The 24,357-nt window shown below is 42.0% G+C and overlaps 1 protein-coding gene across 8 annotated transcripts in view; it reads right to left on the minus strand.

Moving 5' to 3' along the window:
* Nucleotides 1-13,086: 13,086 nt before the first annotated feature.
* NLGN4X (neuroligin 4 X-linked) overlaps nucleotides 13,087-24,357 on the minus strand; it is a 301,233-nt gene continuing 289,962 nt past the window's right edge. For all 8 annotated transcript variants that reach the window (XM_059158040.1, XM_059158041.1, XM_059158046.1 and 5 more), the window contains one exon: nucleotides 13,087-16,813. In XM_059158040.1, the coding sequence (XP_059014023.1) occupies nucleotides 15,964-16,813 (850 nt within the window). In that variant the 3' untranslated portion in view covers nucleotides 13,087-15,963. The remainder of the gene's footprint in view (nucleotides 16,814-24,357) is intronic.

Consider the following 24,357-nt stretch of genomic DNA (forward strand, 5'->3'; position numbering starts at 1 on the left):
ATTTTTAAAAAAAAATGAACAAAGGATTTGGATAAAGTTTTCACCAAAGAAGAGGCTATAAATGGCTGATAAGCACATAAAAAGATGCTAGATGTCGTAAGTCATCTGGGAAATGCAAATCAAACGTCACTGAGACACCATGGCACAGATGGTGAAAATTTTTTAAAAAGGGGGGGGGTGGAAATTGTTAAGTTGTTAAGTATTCAAGATGATAGAACTCAGAGTTAGAATACTGATGCTCTCCTGGTAGATTCCTAAAAGGTCAATGTACATTCTTAATAAATGTAAAACGGGGCATCTCCTTTAGGAAACCATTGGCGCATCCTTCCAAACAAGAAACATGGTGCTGCCCACGATCCAGTGTTCCTTCTCCAGGATATACTGACATAAGAGGAATGAAAACACACGTCCACACAAAAACTGGCACCCCGAGGCTCACAGAAGCATTGTTTGTAATAATTACGAAGGGGGAAAAAATTATTGATGTCCATCAAATGATAAATGCAGGAACCAAACACAGTGAAGATCTATCATGGAATATTCCTTGGTAATGAAAAGGCATTAAGTTTGAATACATTCTAAAATGTGGGGGGACCTTGATCATGTTATGTCGAGGGAAGTCAGACAGGAAAGGCCACCTATTGGATGATTCCATTCACAAGAAAGGTCTACTGTAGGGAGATGCATGGAGATAGCAAATAGGTTCATGATGTCCAGAGGCTTAGGGCAAGGAGTGATTGGGGTGACAGCTAACAGTACGGAGTTTTCTGTGGCGTGATAAAAGCATTATACAATCGAATAGTAATGACTGTTGTACAACATTGTGAACACAGTAACGTATGCTAAGTGGGACATTTAAAGGGTGAGTTTTAATTGTTATTTTTAATTATTATATTATTATAGATCATATATAATAATATTATAATATATTATTATATTAAATTATTTTTAATTTTAATTGTTATTTTAAAAAATTTAAAGGGTGAATTGTAATTGTTATTTTAAAAAATCATAGGTAGCATTCTACAAATCAGTGGAAATGAAATACTATTTTTACTTATTTTGGTTTGTTTGTTTCAAGTTTTTGTTTGCATTCTAGTTAGTTAACCTATAGTGTAATACTGGTTTTAGAGTAGAATTTAGTGATTCTACCAGTGCTCATCCCAGCAAGTATTCTCCTTAATCCCTATCTAGCCCTTCCAATCAACCAATGGATTAAAGAATAAATTAGGAGGAAAATGGGAAACTACCTTGAGATGTATGAAAGCAAACATACCACACACATACCACTTAGGAGATGCAGCAAAACCAGGACTTAGTGGGTCCAATAGTGGTTAGTGTCTCCATCAGAACAGAAGAGAAGTCTCCCAGAAACAAACTACTTTCACCCTTCAAGGAACTAGAAAAGGAAGAGCCAATGAAGGCCAGAGTTTGCAGAAGGAGTAATAAAGATTAGAGCAGAAATAAGTAAAATAGGGGGGAAAAATCAGTGAGACTAACAGTTGTTTAAAAAAAAAATACAACGAGAAATTTAGAAGGGGGTTTTAAGAGATGCCACAGAAATCAACAGGGTCATCACATACTGTGTGAACAATGATGTAGAAAACACTCAGGTCACCTACAAGGAGTTAATATGTTCCTAGAAGCACACAAACCTACCAAGCCTGCATCGTGAAGGAACAATGTCAGCAGACCAACAAGTGATAGAGAGATTGGTTCCATGAAGGAAACCCACCCAGTAGAGAAAAGCTCAAGACTTGATGACTTCAAGGGTGAATTCCAGCTAACACGGAAATCATTAATGCCAATCTTGTCACATTCTTCTCAAGAATCCAAGACGAGGAAAGATGTCCAAACTCATGTTTGAGGAACTAGCACTCCTGTCTCCCCACATAGCTCTTTGCCCTGCCTGAAGCTGCACAGGTGGCCTCCACTCTTCTCTCCCTGACCCCTAAGTAGCTCCCAAACAAGCTCTGCAGATGCCTGCGCCCTGTCACTAGTTTGCCTAAACGAGCAGCTTCTCAGCCAGTTTATAAGAACCCATCAATCTCTCCCCAGGACTGCAAGGTCATAGACTGGGCATCTGTGCCCAGTTATGAAACCACCTTTTAATCTGCGTTATCCCTGCCCATCTCCATCACTCAGGATTTCCTTCTTTCCTCACCTCCTGCCCATCTCCATCACTCAGAACTTCCTTCTATCTTTACCTCCTGCCCATCTCCATCACTCAGGACTTCCTTCTATCTTTACCTCCTGCCCATCTCCATCACTCAGGACTTCCTTCTAGCTTTACCTCCTGCCCATCTCCATCACTCAGGACTTCCTTCTAGCTTTACCTCCTGCCCATCTCCATCACTCAGGACTTCCTCGTTTCCTTACCTTCTGACCATCTCCATCACTCAGGACTTCCTTCTATCTTTACCTCCTGCCCATCTCCATCACTCAGGACTTCCTTCTTTCCTCACCTCCTGTCCATCTCCATCACTCAGAACTTCCTTCTAGCTTTACCTCCTGCCCATCTCTGTCACTCAGGACTTCCTCGTTTCCTTACCTTCTGACCATCTCCATCACTCAGAACTTCCTTCTCTCTTCATGTCCTGTCCAACCCCATCACTCAGGACTGCCCTTGACTCTTATGAAAGTCCTCATCTCCTAATGAGTCCCCTTCTGTCTAGAAAACTTCCTCCTCCCTGACCCTAAAGATGGGCTTCTTTCCACCCTTCTGACTAGACTGTCACATGCTCCTGGGCAGTTCTTGTCTGAGTATGCCCACCATACACCTGCTTTTTTCATCCCCATATAACCTGTACCATCCAAAAAATGTGGTTCTTTCTCCTTTTTCCCGTTGTTTACTTTCTGAGCTGAAAAGTCAGGTCTTCTCTTGGAAACCAAGAGATGCATCCCAGAAGCTAACAGGAAATCGGGCACCTAAAAATCACTACATAAATATCCCCTGAATAGGCCACATTTCCAAACGAGCTTTTGGTACAAATCATTAGCACTTCAGGACATTAAGTCTCATGAGCCGTTAAAAATAAGAACATGTCCTAAAGGATCACCCGTGTAAAGATGTTCTAACACAGGACAGAATTATTTTAGTGGTGCCATGCAATACATTTCAAGATAAAATAGAACTTCAAGGGGGATTTCCAGTGAAAAATGTAATAAAAGCTGAGCAGTGGAGCTCTTAAGGATCATGACGTTATAGGATGCAGAACTCCTTTGTCCCCGTTGAGGGTCTAACATCGTATAATTCATGTTGAAAATTATCTATCTGTGCCTATAGTCCTCTGCTTGTTATTTTGAAATGATTACATTTTCCTAGAACTAATTTTACCAGCCCTGAGTATAATAATTCTCCAATTTGTATGAAAGCCATGGAAATTTCCCTAGTTTGAGATGTGGCAAATCCCCCGTGTACGATACATATTTTCAGGGGATGTACCATGAGTCCAATAACTTGAAAAGAATGGATGTTCTTCTACTCTTGTCAGAATTTCTAGTCGGCTGCTGATTGAGAGCAGAATACGGTTAGGGTAACTGCTTGATTCCCCCCACCCTGGGAGAGGGAATGAAAGAAGTAATCACAGACCCAGAAGGGATTCTGCAAATACTATGGACTCACTGTCTTTAAAATAACCTCAACTATCAGGTGGTGGACTCTGAGAGCGGGGTGGTGAGGAGTGCTTTAGGCAGCTTTGGGAAGGACCAATGGGTAGCCTTGTTACCCAAAAGTGTTTGCAGGCTGTCCACCTGGTTCCTGGGCCACACCATCCACTGTCCCTCTCTGGACACAGACCACACAGCACCACCTACTGGACCCCTCGCACCAGAGGTGTGTTCTTCCTCTTGTGAAAACACATCCTCCAGTTATCATGGGGCCTATACAGAAAATGGAACAATAGGAAACCCTCACTATATTGTTAATATTTGTGCCATTTAATGGTGTTGCTATATCAAGGCCCTAAAAATCATGTGAGGAAGAAAGGAAAAATCCCTCAGTGATGGGTCCAAGTTACATGTAGGACGTGGGGATGGAAACCAGGGTGATAGAGTCTGTTCCCTCATCTCACACAAAACACCGTCTCTCAGGGAGAGAAGGCATGAATGCTGTTCAGGGTCACTGTGTAATTTTCATGGAAGGACATCGTTTCAAAGCTCTCTGATCAATACCATTGCAAGAATTTGTGACGCGTTAGTAAAACGTGTGTCTATACAGACACATGGGTATGCGCACATACAGTAAAATTCACACAAGTATATTATTTATACGTATAATCATATCAGATGCAATAATTTATATTATATATATACGTAGAAATATGACAAATGTACAATTATGTTTTGCAGACTCTATCAACAGACACATCCTCTTAACCATTTATAATACAGTCTGTGTGTCTGTGTGTGTGTGCATGTGTGTGTGTGTGTGTGTGTGTGTGCAGCCTTAGCCAGTAAAAATATTTTGTAAAGCAAGAAGCAGAGCTGACCTTTGGTTGTCCCCCCAAAGCTGGAAGAGATGTATATCCAGCCGAACCAGGGAAAGTTGACCTCGATGCTATAACCTTGTTTTCATTCGCAAGGAATGGCCTTGGTGTCTCTGGCATAACAACGTGAAAAGGAGAGACTGGCCACAGTGGATATGCACTGCAATGTAACTCGGGTTATCGGTTTGGTCAAAGATGGGGACATGATGCCACGACCTAGACCACGGTTATCCAACCCGATGCCAATATTAACCCACGAACCACACGTCCCAAGAAGAGTCTTTCGTCTTATTTGTGGAGGTTTCAATGCCGTTGAAATAAAGGATAGAGACTGTGTTTGTCCTAAGGTCATTCAAGCGGATGAAGTAAAAATTTATGTTCAAATACTATGTGCAACATTTGCAAGACGAAATCAGAAAAAATAGACAATTGTTATGTTTCAAAAGAGAATCTTCTATGCCCTACCGGCCTTTTTCTCCCCATCAATGATTAGTTATGAGTACGCATATATAGAATGCATATATGCGCATGTAATATATACTGTATACTATGTGTCTAATATTGTGTATATCATGCATGGTATATGTATATAATATTGTATATAGACCATAGTGTATAGTCTGGTCTATATTGTATACACAATATACTGTACGTGCATCATTATTTTCTGATGCAATCATAAATATATTTCATTTACTTGAAAAATATGTGTACTTCTTAGTCTGTGCTAGGTGCTGGCTCTTGAGATATATTAACTCATTTAGTCTTCAACAACTCTACGTGGTAGGGACAAGTTTCACTCCCATTTTACAGATGAAGAAATTGAGATTCTAAGAAATTAACTATTTCTGAGGCTACAAAGTCAATAAACAGAGAGTTAGGAGTTGGACCTTGGCAGGCTTCTCCTATTATGTGTTGTGTATATATATGCCATATAAAGGGCCACAATAGCATTTTATGTATCTAATTATATATAAAAGTATATATAACTAAATTTTTATAATTATATATAAATATAATTAAAATTATATAATAATAAAATATGTAATTATATACAATATATAGCCATAATAGAATTCTATATAGTTATATATAAAATAATAATATAAATAAAATTATATATAATAAACCATAACAAATCTTCATAAAAATTTTATATAACTATATATAAAATAATACTATAAATAAAATTATATGATAATAAAATATGTAATTATATATAATATATAGCCATAGTAAAATTCAATGACTATATATAAAATAATATAAACAAAATTATATATAAATATGTAACTATATATTATATATAGCCATAGTAAAATTCTGTATAATTAAACATAAAATCATAATATAAATAAAATTATATAATAAAATATGTACCAAACTATGGAAAGAACCTAGATGTCCATCAACAGATGAATGGATCAAGAAGATGTGGTATATATACACAATGGAATACTATGCAGCCATCAAAAGGAATGAAATCTTGCCATTTGCAACAATATGGATGGAACTAGAGCGTATCATGCTTAGCGAAATAAGTCAAGCGGAGAAAGACAATTATCATATGATCTCCCTGATATGAGGAAGTGGTGATGCAACATGGGGGCTTAAGTGAGTAGGAGAAGAATCAATGAAACAAGATGGGATTGGGAGGGAGACAAACCACAAGTGACTCTTAATCTCACAAAACAAACTGAGGGTTGCTGGGGGGAGGGGGTTTGGGAGAAGGGGGTGGGGTTATGGACATTGGGGAGGGTATGTGCTCTGGTGAGTGCTGTGACGTGTGTAAACCTGGTGATTCACAGACCTGTACCCCTGGGGATAAAAATATATGTTTAGAAAAAATAAAAAATTAAAAAAAAATTAAAAAAATATGTAATTATATATAATACATAGTCCTAATAAAATTTTATATAATTATATACAAAGTAATAATATAAATGAAATTATATATGATAATAAAATATATAATGATATATAACATATAGCCATAATAAAATTCTATGTAATCATATAAAAATAATATAAACAAAATTGTATGTATGTTTAACAGCCAGTGTGATACTAAGATATGTATCTATAGATACTCTTACACATGAATGTATATGAAGACTCAATACTGATAAAAAAATTGAAGGGAAATTTACAATAACTTTGTGTTCCCCCAAATCTTGGGAAATTGCCCAAATATTACATTTTTCAATGTCCATCCCTTCCTTTTATCCTCTGAAGGCTATTAGTAGAATTTAAATGGCCCCGTAAGGCATGCGTGCGGGTCCCCTTGTGTGGTCATCATGGGAAGGTAATCCTAGCTGGTTCTCCGCACCGCTGACATCCCTGGTTCTTTTAGCTGCAGACCCATCGTGTCTGAGACATCCGAACCCACTAAGTGCCTCTTTCTTTATGCTTTAGCTCCTTCCCTACATCAGGTTCAGTGTGATTTCCTAAATGTTCTCATGTTCTGTTTCCCCTTATGGTGTGTCCTCAGGTGTCCTACGTGCTATTTTCCCCAACGTGTGATCAACAAGCATGGTCTTCCATTTCTCGCAAACTCCCCCCCAGGACCTGGCAGTGGGCTCGCTCCAAAGGTACCAAATGAGTGGAGAAAAATGAAAAGCAAGGCCTGATTGATACGCAGAGTTGCTAAGAGGCCAGCAGGAGAGACCGTGAACGCTCTTTGCAGAGTGTCTAGGGATAAATCTGTTTAGGAACCACATGACCCAGGAGCCTTTGAGAGCTGTAGGGCTTTATAAAAAATGCTTAAACCGGCAATTTTGCTTTATCTCTAACTGGACCTGGGGAAGCAAGCAGGTCTAACACCGTCCCTTGTTAGCAGATAAAGGCCTAGAATTTAAGAGCTTGGTCTGAGGTCACTTGACCTTCATTCGGCCAGAGCCGGAGAAAAGTCATGGTCATGTGATTGTGGCTCAGGGCCCAGGGGTTTTACCCTCTAATTGCCAACTCATGCTCTGTATCCTCTAGGGTGGCCTTCAATTACAGTTCTGCAACAACGTGTGGGATCTTAAAATCGTCATCATTCCTCTGCAATCGCAACTTTAAAAACGACGGATGAGACCGCTCGTTATGACTGGCATCCATTGCAGCCAAGAAAAGTAGCAAATATGCTCTTTATCTTTGATTTTTCCAAACTGTAGTTCAATGGTAAATAAAAGTGTCCATGTATTTTTTTCTTTTTTTTTTCCCCCTGACCTTGCTCTTTAAAGATCATATGGTCTCTATCTTGTGCATCAAGGCACAAGCTAGCAGGTGGTTTTCGACTGAAAAGGTGCATACTAAAAGGAGACGTTCTGCATAGCCCTATTTTGTAGAAAAAGTAGTATTTCCTAGGATTCCAACAACGGATCCTTGATGCTGTATTTTCTTTGCAAGAGACTAGAACAAACACATGATTCTTTTTTTTCTTTTTCTTTTCTTTTCTTTTTTTTTTTTTTTTTTGGCATTAAAATCTCAGAGGTGTTTACCCCGACCACAAACTGCATGATCCTTTCTCTTTGACACACTCCTTGAGGGCTGTGCTCCCCCCATCCCTTCCCATAAATAAAAGTACCAGCGATGTTCCCTCACTTCTAATTTCCTCTCCTAGGTCCTGCCCTTGAGCTCACGATGATAGTCCTAAGTGTTTCATTCAACATCCTGCAGCAGAGATCAAGCCTAAAGGCGGGAAAGGAGGGGCCATGGGAACCTATAAAGCCCAGAAAACAGTGCTTGGGCTGCGAAGAACTGTTGTTTATAACAAGGTTTGGCTTTGGTCTTGGAGGTGATTCCATGGAAAAGGGAGCCATGTAAGAAAAGGGTTCCTGCATGCAGAATAGGAAACTTGCATTAGGAATGGTCCCTCTCCAGGGACTTCTCTCTGTTTCATCTGTCCTTCCCCTCCCTGGGCTATATGGTTTTTTTGTTTGTTTTGTTTTGCCTAATCATGTCATTTTGCATTTGACTTCATATTGCTAGTGCAGTGACCGACCTTGTCGACTGTCTTTGACCTTACCTCTGTGCACAACACACCCACCCTGGGTTCCCCGTCTGTCTGTGCGGGGAGAGGCTCTCTTCGATCTGAACCAGCACCATGCATATTACTGTCACCATTATTACTCGGTGAGGGAAGCACTGAGCTTTTTATTTCTGGGGGAACCCATAGGCTGTGCCCATGGGGAAAAATTAGGGGTAAGGAATTCACACTTTAACCAGTCACTGGAGTTAAGGAAGCAGACACAGGGAGAATGTATGACCCATTTCTCTGCTAAGAAAGGAAATAGTAAGAATAACAAAATAGGCAAAAATCCAAGGGCTGCCCCCAATGACTCGATTTCAAGAGAAAGGCTACAGCATTCAACCATGCAGACCCATAGGAAGAGCTCAACCATCTGCAAGGAGAAAAGGTAGCCTAGGCTCAAAATACGCACTGTTCCTCTGTTAAAGGGATCCCTGGAATGTTGGTTTATATTAATTCTATCAGGGGCTCACATAATGAAAGTCAGATTCCTGATGCTTCTTTCCAGAAATACAGCACGATGTCGTTCCAACATTTCTGTCAGTGGGAGCGAGCATTAGTGCATGTGACGTTACACGGGAGAATTAAACGTGAGCCCCTTTATGGTTTTCCGGTGCAAAGGATCCCACCGTGCCGAGGATCTGTACATTCTGGGAATCTTGGCTCCAAAGGGCATACAATTTGTACTATGTTATTGTCCCCAGGCATGCAGTGTTCAAAGCTCCTTGGAGGACCAAGGTCAACGTGGGGTCTAATTTTCATGGCTCACAAGCGAAAGTCATCCTTTCTCTGATTCTGTGCGTTAAATACCAACAAGGAGAGCATAATTCTGAAGTTTCAGATCCTCTCCTAGATTACGGTCATCTGCTAATTTATTATTATTATTTTTTTCCATAAAAGGAATGCAGCTGTTTTTCCTAGCACAGAAATCACCCAATACTCTGATACTTTTTTGCAGAGAAGATGTGAATTGTTGCTTCCCCACCCCCACCCCCAGCATAATTCATTTAAGATACAAACTTTCCGCTCTGCACAATATCTGTAATGTAGATACATTGTATCTAAATTAACAGAGAGGCACATGTTAAAATGCTGGTCGGTGCCTTACGTCTGTGTTAGCGTGTCAGATACATTTGTATCGACTACAAAGCGATTTGGAAGATTAGGTTAAAATTGTCCTTTGTGGAGTTGCACTGTTCCATTTAGGTGTAAAATAAAACTGTGGCCAGTGGGTACCCAAGGCAATCAGATGTCCTGCTAATTTCTTTTTTCTCTCTTTTTTTTTTTTTTAAATTTTAATCAGGACGCTGCCAGTTCCTGGGATCGGGCCACTGTCATGTGTTAGTGACATGATACACCTGTGTCACACACTACATACATCTGGGAAGTGGGGTTCCCCCTGCATGTTGGCGGGGACAGCTCAGGGGCATTGTGACTATAATTCCTATGTGCTGAGGCCACACGTGGCCATGAACAGGCTTTCTCAGCACTGAAATGTGGCTTCCTTCAGAAATGGGCTTTATCACGCGCGCGGTGAACATCCCAGAGCAGGTCGCGTCTCCTTCTTAGGTTAGACATGACTTACACCGTTTCCTCGTGGACCTCCGTCTCCTTTATGTTCTCTTACCTTACTGGGCCACGTTTCCCGTTGTACATCCGTCCGTTCGGGGGAGAGGCAGCTGCAGCGGGCGTCTAAAAACATTATTTCAGCAAAATGAAATCCCAGAGATTAATAAACCTAAAATTGTAAGGAAGACAAGAGGGGAAACTGATAAATTAGGTTTTTCTTGAAAAAAAAAAAATAAGGCAATTTCCTACAAAACTGTATAGGCATCAGGATGGGTGTCTGGATGTATTTGTCAGGGGCTGTTCTATATGAAAAGAATTCTAAAATTGAAAGCTACCTGTTTTCTCAAGGCGGGGAGAGGCAATGGCTTTTTCTTCTTGTATAGCTTCCCAAATTCCTACAGGAGACCTCCATTTCTCTAATAAGCAAATACTCGAGAGAATAGACGGATATTCAGAACAGATCTTACCACTGAAGCTTTAGAACGCGTCCAGTATTTGCAACGAGGCACCATCTGACTTCCCAGTCTCTTCGGGGATAGCTTCGGGGCTGTGTATTGGGCTGCCAGAAATGTGTCTCCCATTTCCTTCCTATACCCGCAGAGGCAGTCAGTTCCAAGCTCCAACACTGAGGACCCAAGGAGGAAGGGCTTCCAAGAGTTTTCTTTTCCAAGCTTCTGCGGGCTGAAGCCTCCGGCCATTTTCCCCCAAACCCGGAAGCTCCAAGTCACTCCTACTAGGAACGACGGACCTCCCACCACAGGTGTGAAGACTTTGCTTTAATGCTTTAATCCCCGTGTTCTCTCCAGCCAACGGCTTCCGCACTTTTGGCCAAATAGGAATGCGCAGGCAGCCTTCTCCGTTTTCCCTAAAGTCCTTGCCTTGAGGAAACACAATTATTTTAGGTTTTTGAAGTACGCGGATAGTCGTTTTATGGAAAGTTGGCGTCCTAAGAGACCTTTCCCAATATATATATATATATCTCCTTTTCTCAAAATAGAATCATGAGAATCTGCAGGGAAAGTGTTGGTTTTGCTTTCCTTGCAGAGTCTAGTTTACGATTTTTTTTTTCTTTTTTTTCTCCTAAGCAAGTGACCCAGAAGAGGGTCAGTGATGAGATTGTTCTGAGGACGTGCTGAGAAGGGAAGAAGAGCCCCACCGTCCGACTGTGTTGAGAGCTTGTCTGATGGTTCATGGCTCGGTCACAGTGGGCGCTGCTAAAAATGACCCAATATGCACTTTTATTGCACTCTCTTTCCCAATGACCGGTCTTGACCTGCTCTGCTGCTTTTCCTTCCTGCCTAAAAGTTATCAGTCTGAAATCACCCTGAGAGTTACCGATCAAGACAAAGTCTTATTGCCTACAATGGTCCTCAAGAGCACCTGCTTGTCTATGCCACGTGAGATCCTCACCTTTCCTGCCTTTGGTGCAAGTGACCAGACTCTGTCTGGACCTCAGAAGTGCCTCTGGTCATCTCTGACCACTACGTTCTTCTCCCTGTACCCACCACCCCCGAGATGATGGTCCCCATTGCTCCTGGCTTCCCACGGAACACGTCTCGCTGCCCCCCCCCCCCCGCCCCAGGAAGCCCCCAGCTGGGGGGCTTATGGCTAGATCTGGACGGAGTGCCCTGGTGCTTGGGCAATGCTTGGGAAGCAGCAAGAGCTCCATCACTTTGAGAGGTTGCTGGAAATGGGGAAACCCCAGCCCATGCATGGTCTCCTGCTGAAACAGCACCTTAGCCTGATATCCAGAACGTTCCCTGAAGGGCGGCGGTGGGGAATATTATTAAAGATGACATATAGGTTCACACCCTTTCTGTGCAGTCTTCCGCTGCCTCCCGCTTGGGTTCAGGGCAGTGTGCAAAGGGCCCATCTTGTGATTTGAGGCATTTAGTGAGCTCAGTGCTCATATTATTATATGCATTATAATAATATATAATAGGAAATATATGATCATTTCTATTAATTTCATTAATAATGAATGTTATTAAAATGGTATTAATATAATCAGTTTTCATATTGAATATACTTATATATTATATTATACACATTTTATATAGAGTATGCTTACATGTTATTATATACAGTATAATATATAATAGGAATGATATCATTAATTCTATTAATAATGATTATATTATTAAAATGGTATTAATATTTATGACATGTAATGTCCATGTAATGTCCTGTTTGCCTCACACAGCAAATGGCCTGAATCCATGTATAAAAGTATTCCAAGTTCAAACAAAGCCACCGATTTGCTGGGGTTCTTTATGTGATAAATAATCAATTATGTGATAATTAACTGATCGATGATGCCACGCCTGCCTGTGGGGTGGGGATTCCTGCTGTCTTATTGGTGGAGTTTGGGCTTGGAAGCCCACCGTGTCCCTTTGAACCCAAGTTCAGCTGCCGAGCGGCTGAACGTTTCTGACTCTCAACTCCCTCCGCTTTCAGAAAGCGGGTCACACAGGTGCCTGACCCTGGGGGCTCTCGGGATCCGTAAAGGGGATAGGAGACGGCCAGATGCATGGTGAGCCCTTGGCAAATTTGCTCTCCCTGGCATGGTGGAGATTTTCTGCCTCTGGAGATTTACTCTGAATTTCTGTCCCTGCAAGATTTACTCAATGGGGACGTTTGAAAGCTTGCAGGGCCTGATGAGGTCGCCTGGAATGCCAAAGCCAGTGCCAGGGGAATGGACGAATGAACGGGCAGTGGGAGACGTCACGGACCCCAGTGTGGCCATTCAGAAATGTTTGGGCAACATCAGCATCCTCATGCAGGATGACCTTGGCCCCTCCCACGTCAGGGAGGACGTCCCCCACGATGACACCAGCATCGTGCATGGGAGACCCAGCACGAACCCCATCCACTCCCAGTGGCATGGGTCCGTCTCCGTCTGGTGAACCCCTGAGCTCAGAAGATGGAAAGGGGCGTCGGGGGGTGGTAAGGAAAAGTCAATAAAACAGACCACCTACAACAAAGGAACGGACGCACAATTATTTGCACAAAGCATTAGAAAATACTGTGATATTTTATTATTAAAAATGCCGCTGAAAACTTTATACATATGTGTCCAGCCATATATATCTTCTATCATTACTTAAGGCAAAATCAAAAACAAAATTGCAAAATAATAACCCAAGAAACCATTAAACCCTGCGTGCCTGTGAAGGTCAAGAGTAAAAGCCTAGGAAAGGTTCTTTTTTTTGTGTGGTTTTTTTTTACTTATTTTTTTCTCATTTTTTTCCTCTTTTTTTTTTCACTTTTTTATAGATAGCAAGTATATTTTATTCTCATAGAACTCTATGAAGATTCTAGAACTTCTTTCCATGTAGAAATAAGATATCCCTTAAGATGTATTAAATTTCTTTTGATCATATCCTCTGTAAAAGCTAAAGTTATTCACTTAACAAGAACTCTTTTTTTTTTTTTCCTTATCCAAATGTCACAAGCCTGACAGATTAGTGTGCATATTGCTAGCAGAAGACAGTTGGAAATACTAAACAAATATTGGAATTCACATTACAAACATACCGGACCCACACGGATGCGAAGCATCACTTCCCACGTCGCTTCACGGAGAGCCTACCTGCCGTACCCAGCTGGGGGGCGGGAGAGGGATACGGAGCTTGCAGAAAATGACCTGACGATAGCTTCAGAAAGTGAGGACCTGGGGGGGACAGGACTCGTATCCGGGAGAGCCCTCGCTGCAGGGAAGGAGTGTGGTTTCACCGTGTGCAAAGTCGGGGTTTAGAGAGTTCACGTAGGCGTATGTACAGAGAACCACCCCTCTTTGGATTTAAACCCAGAGAAATGGCAGGGTGGGTGGTGTCCCTTGTAGGCATGTCTAAGGACGTGCCTTTTTCTAGAGGGCGCCTTTGAACGCGTCGGTGGAGGTCACTACCGTGTTCATGGAGGGGGGTCCTTTTGCAAAGGTCAAGCTGGGTCGGGGGACGAAAGGACCTTGGGCTGTATTGGTGCAGCATCCCCAACTCGGCAAGGACTTTGAAGCCTGGGTTTCCAACACAGCCCCCTTCGAGACCGTATTTTCAAGTATCTTTGGCTACTGTTTCCCGATGTTGCGATAATTCTTGAAAGCCAGACGACAGAGTCGCCACGGCTACCTGTCCCTTCCGCTTTAGGACACTCAAAGTGTGCCTTGGGGGGAATTTAAAGGACAGTGGGAACATGGGAAGGTGTCGGAGGGCCGATCTCCGGTCCCCAGCTTGCCCATGGAAAATGGGTGAGGAACCTGCGTTTCTCACCTGGACGGGGAAGGCTATCCTAAGTCCCCCGGGAAACCCATGCAGAGCACTTCCAATGTTCTACCGTTTTCAGGGGGTTTGCCTCCTGTCCACCATATTCACGGATCTGTGAGTGACACAGAAGCCCACGAAAGACAGGTCTTTCGGACAAGCGTATGTTTTATCCGATAAATGATAGAAAGAATAAAAAAAACAAATCTTGCTCACTGATAAATAAGGGACTTACTGCTTAAACAAAAGCCTTCTGCAGCTGCGGGGGAACACTGAGCCGTATTTACTCGGCAGGGCACGGCCCCACCAAAGGCAAGCTTTCTTTCCCTATTGGCAACTTTTCCTGTTCGCGACTCTCCCTCAACATACTCAAAGGACCCCAACGACAGACCAAGATCTGTGTTTTGTTTCTCCTGCCGGCGCGCTGGGCGTGCGTGTTTTCTCATTCAGCAGGTTTTAACACACTCCACGCGGGGGATCCGTCCCGGCGTTGCAACTTTAGGAAGGCTCACACACCCACCCCCGAACATAAAAGTGGCCTCCAACCAGCAGTCTCCTAAGAACGCTGTTGCATGCATCTGTGCAACCCCGCAGAGGGGGGAAAAGCCCCACCACGCAGACAGTCTGGGTCCGATGCACGTCCCCACGTCCTCCTGCAAAGGAAACGCGTTAGAAAGCCCCGCGTCTTGGCTCACCGCAAGGAATTAAGAAGAAAATCGTCCTGCGTCCGGGAGGAAACAGAGGTGAATGACTAATGTGTATATTTATATATATATATACATACAGACCACAATGAAAAGCACAATGTCGGTAAAAGCTCTTTCAAACGGAAAACACCAATAAAAGCTTTTTTGTTGTTGTTGGTTGGTTTGTTGTTGCTGTTTTTTTGTGTTTTTTTGTTTTTGTTTTTTTTACCCTCTGTGTGTGTTTTTGTTTAAACTCACAGCTATATACATTTTTTCTTTTTCTTTTTCTTTTTCTTTTTTTTTTTTTACAAAGTTTCTTAAATATAGTTCAGGCTGGCAAAACAGGTTTGCACAGAACTATAGGTACGTTACTACAGAGTCTGCTCTTTTAATAGGAAAATTCTGCTTCTCCTTCTCTCTGGATCACACCTCCATAGGCAGGGTAAAAGCCCACCGTCTTTCAATCCTTCCGTAGAGCCATCCATCGTATGGCACATAAAGAACTTTGTGTTTTGTTTTGTTTTTCCATTGTAATTTAAAAAAATTTTTTTTTTTTTGAAGTGTCCCTGGCTGAGTTCCCAAAGGGTCAGCTTCTCTCGTTGCATTGGAAACACCCAGGTCCTTGAGAGAGGGCGATGTCCTCGTCACGCTGAACGTTGGCTGGAGGGATAGTGATGTTGATGGTCCTGGAACGGCAATGAAATTGTTTTCACATTTCTCAGGGTCAGAAGTTGATCTTGTTAATACTGGGAAAGGCCCGTGGGATGGGTCCACGGGGGATACGCGCGATGGCGGCCCCGCGGCGTTTCTGTTGTGGTGGTGGTGGTGGTCGTTTCGGTTCTAAGTCAGTGGGATGACAGACATTCCTCGCGCGGAGATGTTGCTTTTCTCTCTTTCTCCCTCTCTCCGGTGGGGAGGAGCCGAGGGCGGGGAAGGGAACCGCACAGCTATACCCGAGTGGTCGAGTGTCCGTGGGGGAGATTTGTACTGTTTTGTCCTCCGCTGAAGGTATTGAATGTGTGCAACGGCTGCATGCCCGTCAGTGTGTTGGGAATCATGGTGATGGTGTTTGGTGTCATAAGTGGGATGTCGTCCGGAGACCGGCGCAGGGTCAGGGTGTAGTCCGGGGGACAGGTGAGCCTCAGCGTGTCATGAGCCTGAAGGGACTCGCACTCGTGGTCGTGCTCCAGCTGCTTCATCTGCAGCGACATGATCTCCTCGTTCTGGATGTGAGCGATGTCGTTGGTCGTGTTTCTCTGGGGGCTGGGGCGCCGGTGTGTCTCGTGGCGCCTCTTGTCCTTCTTGTAGTACAGAGCTGCAAAGGCCAGGATGTTGAGGAAAAGCAGGGAGGCCCCTACGGCGATGGTGACGCTGAGTTCGGTGGAGTAATCCCGTTTGGTTTCGATGAGGACGGTAGTGTCCTCGGGCCCTGTCTTGTGAGGGTCCTTGGAGTGTTTGGGGTTGTTGGCGGGAGTGATGGCCGGGCGTTTGGTGGTGGGCCAGATCTTGGCGGGAGACCGCCGGGTGCCATAGGGGAACGAGGTCATGTCAGGAGGGGGGACCTTGGTGGTCGTGGACACATACTGGAAGATCTCATTGAGGTTGTGCAGGTGGGGAACCAGTTCCAGCCAGAAAGCCACCTTGGTAGCCCGGTAGTGATCCCTCACTCTGGGCTTTAGCCCAATATGCAGATAGAGCTGGTCTTTGGGGTTATACTTGGACCACGCCACTTCCTCGAAGCGATTGGGTTTTGTGTGAATGAACTTGGTATCCTGAGGAACAGGCTGGTTTGGGTCACTGGGGGCAGAAGAGAGAAGAAAAGAGAAAGGTCACACTCTTTGACACGGGACAAGTCAACCTCCTCATCAAATACCACAGGGAATGACAACCGGGGAACCACACCTGTTGACCGATGAGCACCAGGGACCCGAGAAGCCACAACTCCTTCGGCTGTAATCCCCACATGTTCATCATTTTATGTTCTCATTAACATTCTCTCCCTTCCCTTGATGTTAAACATCATTCCTGATGGTGGACGTACAGCATTTCCCTAACATTTTTACTATTTTTTGAGAATATCAAATGCTCTTTAACCAGGGAAAGGTGGAAAAAAAAAATGGGTGTAGGAAGTTTTATAGGATTTAAAGTGTAGCTACTTTGGCGCCATAAATCTGAACCAGTTCTTTCCCCCCACACAGGGACATTTGGCAATGTCTGGAAACATGTTGGGTCATCATGGGGGGAGAGACATGCCATGAATGCGTGGAGGGTTTGGGGACACTGTCCAACATTCTCCCGTGCCCAAGAGCCCCCCCCCCCCCCGCACAAGGAAGTCTCTTGTCACAAATGCCAATAGTATTGAGGCTCAAAAATCCTGACTTGGAGGCCATTGTTCAAAAACTAGGCATTCCCTTTCTTGCTCAAGACTGGCGTCTGCAGTAGATGAATACACATTGGAGGCTGAATAAGTACAATGTATGTTAAAAGTCAAATAAAAACAGGCTTTATGATCGCAAAATGTGAGTCAGTAGTAATAGGCGTCATGTGTTTGCTCTCTGTCTGAAAGAGGGATACTTATACACTTGAGAACCTGTTGAAGGCTGAGCCACATAGAGATCAAACCATACTCCATTAGTTCTAAGAATCTTGATAAGATCACACTTTAAGATAAGGTGAGGTTAATGTGTTTAAGAGAAGTAACACTCGGTGCCGGAAACTGAGGGGTTCTGCAGACAGTAAGTGCACCGGGCCAACTTTGGAACCTGAGATTTTTTCCTATTGTTCTCATATGTGAGCCCAGGCAGAAAGAGAATCATCAAAATTAAAGGATAATGCACAGCACGTGGTACTTTAAGCATCTTTGCCACCTATTTTCTTAATAGAACATCAAACCTCCCCAACATATTGTATTCTCATTTCTTCCATTTATTTTTAGGGTTGGTCAAGCAAAGTATAAAAACGTACTTCATCTATTTGTTTCGAGAACGTTGAGGTTATGCATAGCACAATGTCGTGTGGTGGACAGCCCTGGGCATTCTGACATCACCGAGGAGCCAGGACAAGCTGGGACCGGCACACCCACGTTGCTTGCCCTGGGTGTTGGAACTTCTGCTTTGCAGGCAACAGCCTCTTGGCAGCATTTATAAACCCACGTCCAGCCCCTGCCTCTCAGCTCACATGCCAGAAGACTGGGGGACCGAAGGTCCTCCCTGAAGACCCGAAGTCCACACACGTGGCCCTGCCTTGTGTGGGATACAAACAATAGAGTGATCAATGGGTACAGCGTCTGCTAAGGGAGAGACCTTTGCCCTCAGTGCAAGGTTGTCCAAAGCATTTCCATGCATTAAGCTCTGCAGTTGTCCCCCTTTAAAGCGTGAAGTCGTGAGCAAACTTGTAAGCCTCTCTGGGGCTCATCGTCTTCATCTATAGAATGGGTGAAAATACTGGGATTGGAAGTAGGTGATGGAGGTTAAGGAATCACTACAAAGTGTGGGCAAATAGAGACTACTTAACAAATATTGCCCTCTTCTGCCAATATGTAAAGTGGAATATCTACAGATTGCTTAGGGACAGAGCACTATAAAGTATTATACTGTAATTCTGCCCAATATGTAATTACACAGCACGCACTGTATATATCCTGTGTATAGTGCATGCCAGGTGAAAGTGCACTTTATACCATAGTATATATGGTATACTATACACTGTGCATGGTATTTACCGTATACCACAGTAAATATGGTATACTATACACTGTGCAATTTACTGTGTACCACAGTATATGCGGTATACTGTACACTGTGGAAACTGTATACCACAGTATATATGGTATACTGTAAAATGTTCATAGCATTTACTGTATATTATAGTAAATATGGTATACTATACACTGTGCATATTTACTTTATACTGCAATATATACGGTATACTATAAATATGTGGCTATTACTGAATACCACAGTATATACGGTATACTATACACTGTGGATACTCTATACCACAGTATATATGGTATACTGTAAAATGTTCATAGCATTTACTGTATATTATAGTAAATATGGTATACTATACACTGTGCATATTTACTTTATACTGCAATATATACGGTATACTATAAATATGTGGCTATTACTGTATACCACAGTATATACGGTATACTATACTATACACTGTGTGTGGTATTTACTATATACCACAGTATATATGGTATATTTACTGTATATGCATATTTACTGTATACCACAGTATATCCAGCATACTATATAGTGCACATGATATATGATATTATATATGGTATACTATCTTTGTATATCGCATATATTACAAATCATAGCATATAGAGTGTGTTAGGAACATGGTATACTGTGCATAGTATTTACTGCCTGCCACAGTATATACAGTATACTACACACTGCACATATTTACTGTTTACCACAGTGTATATGGCATACTATATTTGTATATTGCATATATTATAAATCATAGCATATACATAGTATATTAGGTACATAGTATACTGTTTTGTAGTATATTGTAAATCATAGCATATACAACCTATTATATACTGTCTATAGTATATATTGTATCAAACTATAGTGTATACCACAGTATATATGAGATACTATACACAGCACACGATACGGACTGTATACCACAGTATATATAGTATACTGTATTTGTATATTACAAATATTATGAATCATAGCATATACAGTATGTTAGGTACATGGTATACTGTATATAGTATTCACTTCATGCCACAGTATATAAGGTATACTATGCACTGCATATATTTACTGTATACCAAAGTATATACAGTATACTGATTTGTATTGTATTCTAAATCATAGCATATACAATCTACTATATACTGTCTACAGTATACATTGTATCAAACTACACTATATAACACAATATATATGGTATATTATACACAGCACATTATACTGACTGTACACCACAGTATATACAGTATACTGTGTTTGTATATTGCATATATTATGAATCATAGCATTGGCAGTATATCATATACTATCCTTAGAGTACATTGTGTAAAAGCATACTGTACACCACAGTATATGAGGTTCACTGTATACTGTACGTAGTACTTACTCTGTACCATAGTATATATGGTATACTGTATTTGTATATTGTATATTTATAAATCATAGCATATATAATATAGATATACTGTCTATAGTATACATTGATAAAAGTGTACTGTACACCACAGTATATGTGGTACACTACACATAATATTTATTGAACGGTATACTGCATTTTTATATTGCATATGCTATAAGCAATAGCATATGCAGTATATTATATACTGTCTATAGTATACATTGTATAAAAGTATACTGTATGCCACAGTATCTTATACACTGTGCATAGTATATACTGTATACTAGTTTATATGGCATACTATATAAAGTACATAGTCTTGATTGTACATCACAGCATATATACTATCTATAGTATACATTGTAGACAATTATACTTATACCATAGTAGATTATGTACTATAGATAGCATGTACTGTATACCACAGTATATACTGTATGTTATACAGCACATATAGTATATATTCTATCCCACTGTATATCTGGTATACCATATATTATATACAGTATATACTGTATAAAAGTATATGGTAGTTTTATAGTACAATATATACTGTATGAATATATATTATATACCATAGTATACACTGCTAAAATGTACTATATATGTAGATATCTATATATGATATATAGATATAATTATAAATGTGATATACAGGAAAAGAAATTTTACCTTTTAACTGAAGACACACTCACTGCAGTGCTTTTATTTTACTAATGGGATTAAGAAAATAAAACAAAATTATAGGTCCCCATGTCCTGAGTTTTCTTATTTATGTGGTCATTTATAAGCATTAATCAATTTAAAAATAAATTTTTTATCTCTTTACAATTCTTACAATGTTTCATAAAAATGTTTGCTTCCATAGAGCACCTCATGTTTCCTTTTTTTGAGTCTTCTGGAATACATTTTTGAAAAAAATTCCTGTTTAATTGGAATCTGCCATGGAAACAGTTGTTATTGATTTTTATTGTTCTAAAAGCAAAGAAAGGTGGTGAGGATTCCTACTATTTTTCCATCGATCTGATTTCACTGAATTGGGTCTATTAGCTGCGTGGACCTTTTATTAAGCAGGGGGCATCTAGGAAAGAACGCTTTCTGTTCATGTGGGATATTGGACTATTTTTGTTGAAATTCAGTGTGCATTTGAAAGGTAAAGAAACACGTTTATTTTGTTCTCAAAGAATAGAGCAGAGGATTTCGAAAATCCAGATAAGTAAGCTTTAGCCTGATACAATCTATCTATTAAAGCTCTTGGAGATGCACAGTCAGACCCCTTAACCCAATATAAACTCACAGAGCTCAGGAAAGTCCATCTTTTTTTTTTTTTTTTTTTTTTTTTTTTGGTCAAATTCTCCAAACACAGCAAGACCTCTAAGTGGGATAACACTGTCTTGCCTTTTAGACCTGACGTCCACCAGTGGCATGTTTTAATTTCCATAAACAAAATTAAAGATCATAATGATTAAGGATAGAACAAAATGGACATATCTTCTCTCCCTAGTAAAATCCCCAGTGCATATACCTGTATCTCCATTTCCCAGCACCTGAAACACATTTTTCATCTGTCATCATTGGGGACATCCTTCTGGCAGGGAATAGTCAAGTGCATTTCTAAGCTCTTGTGATCCATTTTATTTGCTAGAGATAGGCAATATGGTTTCTTTAAAAATAGCGGTAAACTCTCCAAGAGGCTCTTCTGGATGGTGGAAGGTCCGCCTTCCACCTAACATCATGTGGTAGCTGACTATCTGCTCCTAGACCTCTCAAAAGAAGACCACCCATTATGCACCAAGAAAGTGGGTCCAATGACACATATCCCCTTACACACCAGGTGGAGATGTTCCTTCATTCAGCTTAAATTGTGTTTTGGCAGGAAAAGTCATTTCAAGACCAAGTGTAGGCTGCAGCTCTCCCTAAGCCATCCACCCTAAGTGCCTCTCGCTTTAGGTTGAATACACATTCATCCCAGGATAACCAACCAAATCGAAAGTCATGGCCTCTGAGGCAGACTGACACCGATGTCCTGAGAACAAATCCAAGAATTGAAATCTGTGTTGGTTGCCTTGGGCCACCAACTCTCCATTCTCTCAACTCTGATACCATTTCAGTAAGCCCTTCCGTGGACAAGGCTTCATCTGGTCGTCCCAAGTGCTATTTGTTGCAATGTGTTCTATAGAGATCAAGTCTCCCTTGGTGTCCCCTTTATTGGCACTTCCCACACAGGACGCAAACCAAATCAGTGTTTGGTCCACAAGTACCTGGATTCTATGGACCGGTTGGGTCTCGTGTTCCCAAAGAGGTTGATGACACAGAGGGCCCTTCTTCCTCATGCTCTGTAAACCTTGAAATTCATTTTAGATTTTTACTTCTCTTTGATCAGAACTTTCCACATCAGCTTTTTTTGTAGACTAGTACCTGTCTTGTCCTAGGCTGTTGTTTCTCCAGCCCGTTTGGGGCGAGTCTTCTAACCCAGATCACGGAAACAGCCTCTTAGCTCTAAGGAACTCTCCTCTCTCCTCTTTCTCTCCTTCCTACGCTCATACTCCCAACACGACTCTTCTGTGCTTCACGACAAACAGACCATGGAATGTAGACATTAAAACCCAGACAGAAGGTCACAGCCCTCAGTTTTGGGTTGTACGACAAGTGGCCACAGCATACACGTGCCTGGTCTGACGTGTGAGCACTAAGGAACATGTGTGGTGTCTCGAAGGTGCAGAAGATTGGAACAAACACCAAATGAAAATGGGGATGCGTGTCCTGACGCCATGTCCTCGTCTCCGCATAGCAATGTGTTGTGATGGACAGATGGCGAGATACTCCCACACAGGACATTCCGTGGCAACCTGCCTACGTGTCTCTATCTTTGGATGGCCATCTTATCAACGTGTCAGGCAGATTGGCTTAAAAGTCCCACCTGCTCCATGCTGTCTTGATTCCGTCGGCAATGAATGACCCTAGTTCCCAATAAGGCGCTAGGCACAGAGACTTGAAATTTGGGGACCAGCGTCCAATAGAATCTTGGGCACAGAGGACATTAAAAATAGCACGCAATCATGGAATGTTGTGGTGTTTTTTAATCCTGGCTCCATCTTTGATAGGTCTTGGTGAAAAGGTCCATTGGGTGGTAGGAGCTCGTTCTCATCTTGTGACATTAATTAATTCCCTTTATCTTTTTCTTTTTCTTTTTTTAAACAACGCAAGAGCATGGGCTTCAGAGCCTTTGGCAAGGCGAGAGGCTCTAATGAGAATTTAATGGCTTTGTTTGGATTTTACCAGTTTTTTAATGGTTCAGTTACACGGATGATGAATGATCCTCACTTCCCATTTAAGAAAATCATAGGAAGTTCATCTCCACACACGTAAGGAAAAAAAGTATGTGGTTTTAACCAAGGTAGGCAACGGCAGTGTGTTTAGATATGACGTTAAGAGTGCTGTGTGTGGACGCCAGTGTCCGTGAACCGGCTGGCCATCATTTGGAATGTGGCCCTGTGAGGCTTTCTCCTTCAAGAATGTGACACTTTGCTAGGAAAGGCAACCCATACCTGAGTTCAGTGACACAACCGGACATCATACTGCCCTTCACAGGGCTGATGTTTGACGTGTTCCCCCTTGACATCAACACGGGCTGAAATGCTCACCCCCAGTCCCTCAGAATGGGGCCTTATGTGGAAATAGGGCCATTGTGGATGGCATCCGTCAAGATGGGACTTCTAAGAGCCAATCTGACCAACACTCTGTTAAAAAGAGGGGCATGTAAAGACAGAGAGACCCAGGAGGGCTGGCCTGGGAGGCAGATGCAGGAATGAATTGGAAGGACGTCGCTGGACAGCCACGCCAAAGACACCTGCCAAGCACCAGCAGCTAGGAAGTAGCGTGAAACCTTCCCATAGAGGTTTTAGAGGAAGCCTGGCTCTGCCAACACCTGCATTTCGGACTTCCAGCATCTGAACTCTGAGACAAGATATTTTTGTGGTTTTAATCAACACTGTCTGAAGTACCCAGTTTTAGGAGCCGCAGGATTGGTATAATAATGCAAAACAAAGATGGTATAAAAAATGTTTGTGAACATGACCTCAGTCATGTCCTTGTCGAAGAGAGAATTTTCAGGCGACAGGCCAGCAACTTCCCCAAAGGTCCACACATCCTGTGGTCCCCCCCCGTCCCCAAACGAGACTTTCTTAGACCAAACTTGTCACATCTGACAGTTCCAA

The sequence above is a fragment of the Mustela lutreola genome, chromosome X (assembly GCF_030435805.1).
Source record: "Mustela lutreola isolate mMusLut2 chromosome X, mMusLut2.pri, whole genome shotgun sequence".
Classification (NCBI taxonomy): domain Eukaryota; kingdom Metazoa; phylum Chordata; class Mammalia; order Carnivora; family Mustelidae; genus Mustela; species Mustela lutreola.